The sequence below is a fragment of the Pundamilia nyererei genome, unplaced genomic scaffold (assembly GCF_000239375.1).
Source record: "Pundamilia nyererei isolate P.nyererei 1_Seehausen unplaced genomic scaffold, PunNye1.0 scaffold00064, whole genome shotgun sequence".
Taxonomy (NCBI): Eukaryota; Metazoa; Chordata; class Actinopteri; order Cichliformes; family Cichlidae; genus Pundamilia; species Pundamilia nyererei.
In genome coordinates, this window is record NW_005187465.1 from 773,130 (window position 1) to 775,957 (window position 2,828).

Below are 2,828 nucleotides of genomic sequence, written 5' to 3' on the forward strand. Positions count from 1 at the left end.
TGAAGAGCTCATGGAGATGAAGTTGCTTTAAAAGCATTTAGAGGTGTAAATATTCAGTCCTTTTCTCTTTCTCCTGTATGAAGCAGTGAACTACAGTGACACGGGCAAATCTTTCGTCATGATAGTTAATTTGATTATTGTGCATCAGGGATATTTCTCCTCTTTCACGGTGCACAGGGTGGAAGCTAAACAAAGTGAAAGCTTATTATTCAGCTTATTGCTATTTTTATTGCACAAAGTCTGAACAGAAATGACTTCTTGTAAAATCACCCACAGGCCTCTCTTGTACCTCCACCCATTCGGACCTTTTTTGAGCGTCGTCACAGCAAACAAAACAAAAATAATGGTAATAATAATAAAGAGCCACATGGGCTCAGCATGGGAGCCCCTATCAAAGCCCTAGCATTGATATCTACCCCCACACAGCTCACACAACGACAGAAACACACAAAGAAACAACGCATTTCTCTTGCTCGCGTTTACTCTGGATTAGTGATTTAGCTTTTTTTTTTTCAATGAAAGTGAGGTCGGGCATGCACTTTACAGACATTACCGCCATCCCCACAGTGGCTATTAAGTGAGAGAGAGAAAAAAGACGCTGGAGCTGGATCATCAGCGCACAGCGTCAGGCAGATAAAGCAGCAGCGCTAATATGAGTTGCGTCATGGATGAGTCTGCTTTAAATCCACGACGAGGAGTGTAAACAAACCCCACATACACCAGGCTTACCTGTGACTGCGCCGGATAAGGCGACTGTTTTCGCCATGGTAGCTATTACAGTCAGAACAGCCTACACCCAAATGTCATCCAAAGCGGGCTACAGTGATGCAGCACGGCGATCCGTTTCCCTCCAGCAGCAGTGATAATCGCAGCCACGGCGGACCAACACGAACACACAGCATTCAGCGAGGTGCACTGAAGGTCGCTATGCGGCTGTGGTGAAACGTGGATGGAGGAGAGAGAAATGCTGCTGGGCATGAAGCGGCAATGATAAAGCGTATACAACCCCGTGTGCTCGCCAAACCACAGAGTGCGTCTGCACGGCGTGAGCGCGCACTCATACACGGGCCGTCACACATTACCGGCAGATGGAGATTTCCACTCAGTGCAAACAGCAGGCGGGCCCAGAGTGAGCACACTTTGACGCAGCGACAGATTGCGGGGAGACTATGTGTAAGCAATGTGTTGTTGTTCTTGTTAATTGTAATAGCCTCGTTTCAGCAAAGATAATTTATATTAAGCTAAACCTGCGTGTCACACAACTCAAGAAAAGGCTCGTTATTGTGACAGTGTTGTTTATACAGAAGTTTGTTTTGTACGAAAGACATGCAGGACACAATATCATCAATCTGATAAATACAGTGGCCGAAAACAGGTGGGTATGCAGTAGAGGTGGGAATGACCAGACACACAATACGTCACTCATGCTACAACTTTAATTTATATTATTTTTCAGCATTATGCAATATGATGAGCATTGCAATTTATCAACTTTCTTTTTTAGTTAAATTCTATCAACATCTGTTTAATCCCATAACAAAACTATCTCACTTGTATTGTTTTTGTTGCAAAATTACATTGTCAAGTGCACCATCGCTAAAACCTGCCATAAATGTTGTCATAAGACAGAGCCAGTCTGCTACCAGTCTGAGACTGAATGTGGTGAAGTTGGCAATTCCATGTAATCTGTTTCTGATAATACAGCAATAAACTGTGTCAAACAGTTAAAAATCACACATCTGTCTCTGTCTGGATACAGAAATTCACATTTATCTATTACAGTTCTTCTCAGCACCCTTCCTGCTCTATTGGAATAGAACAGCCAGTTGAGTCGGATCTCCTCACTTGGTGCTCACTGACAGGTTCATTCAGACTGATGGCAACATGTTGGCAACCTGTCTGCATTTATAAATCTGATAGATAGTATTTGCAAACCTTTGACAATTCTCTGGAGTGAGTGCAGAGTGGTCCCCCATATCAGGAAGATTGTTGTCGTGTCAAAAGTAGCCATGAGGGCATAACATCTCCAAGTTTTGGGAAACCATTTAGTCACCACAAGTTGCAACCAGTCAAAAAATGTGAAAAAAATCAATACAATCGCCATGCATTCACCAGTTCTTTTATAGATGTTGTCCTAGTGATTAAACTGTTAACTTCCTCTGAATCAAGAGATAGCTTTTTCACATTAAGTGTTGAATGGCTTATCTCTGGAAAGTGGAGCATCAGACGAGTTCTTTTGTTCAATAAAGGGCTATTCCTTTCTTTTCTATTCAGTCTGCTATTTTCTTTCAGTTATTGGTTCCTATGCATAGGAATCAAGAGGAAGACAACAAGGGTTGACTTCACAAGCCTTTCCTGTCCTGTGCGAAGCTGATCCAGCTCATAGATCAGGCCCCAATTCAACAGGGGTCTGAATTGGGGCCTGGTTGGAGACTTGACTGTATCCAACCAGGCTAGATTTTTCTTTCAGCTGCGATGATGGCTTCACTGCAGCAGGAATCAACATGCCGCTTGTGGCTTCTACAAATCTGTTTTGTTTTTGTTTTTTTGCTTGAGTGTACCCAGCATTAGAAGAAAAACAGCTGTGATATGATGGAAGGGGATCCATGTATACTGAATTTTGTTTCAGGTGATTATGAGCCTAGTTTATGGGCTGCTGAGTCCAAAACACCAGAAGAGGCCATTGGAGCTACTGAGAAACCTGTGGTTGAGAAATTAAGACAAGAGATGCAGGACTTCAAATCCATCAGAGTGCACTGTTACAACTGTGGCCTCTGCAGCTAGTTGGGGGTCCGTGTAACTAAATTGCAGCAACGATGGATGGGTTG

The 2,828-nt window shown here is 43.1% G+C and overlaps 1 protein-coding gene across 2 annotated transcripts in view; it reads right to left on the bottom strand.

Moving 5' to 3' along the window:
- map7d2a (MAP7 domain containing 2a) overlaps nt 1-1,404 on the bottom strand; it is an 11,017-nt gene extending 9,613 nt beyond the window's left edge. For both annotated transcript variants that reach the window (XM_013911423.1, XM_013911422.1), the window contains exon 1: nt 730-1,404. In XM_013911423.1, coding sequence (XP_013766877.1) covers nt 730-766 — 37 coding nt within the window. In that variant the 5' untranslated portion in view covers nt 767-1,404. The remainder of the gene's footprint in view (nt 1-729) is intronic.
- Between the last annotated feature and the right edge of the window lie 1,424 nt (nt 1,405-2,828).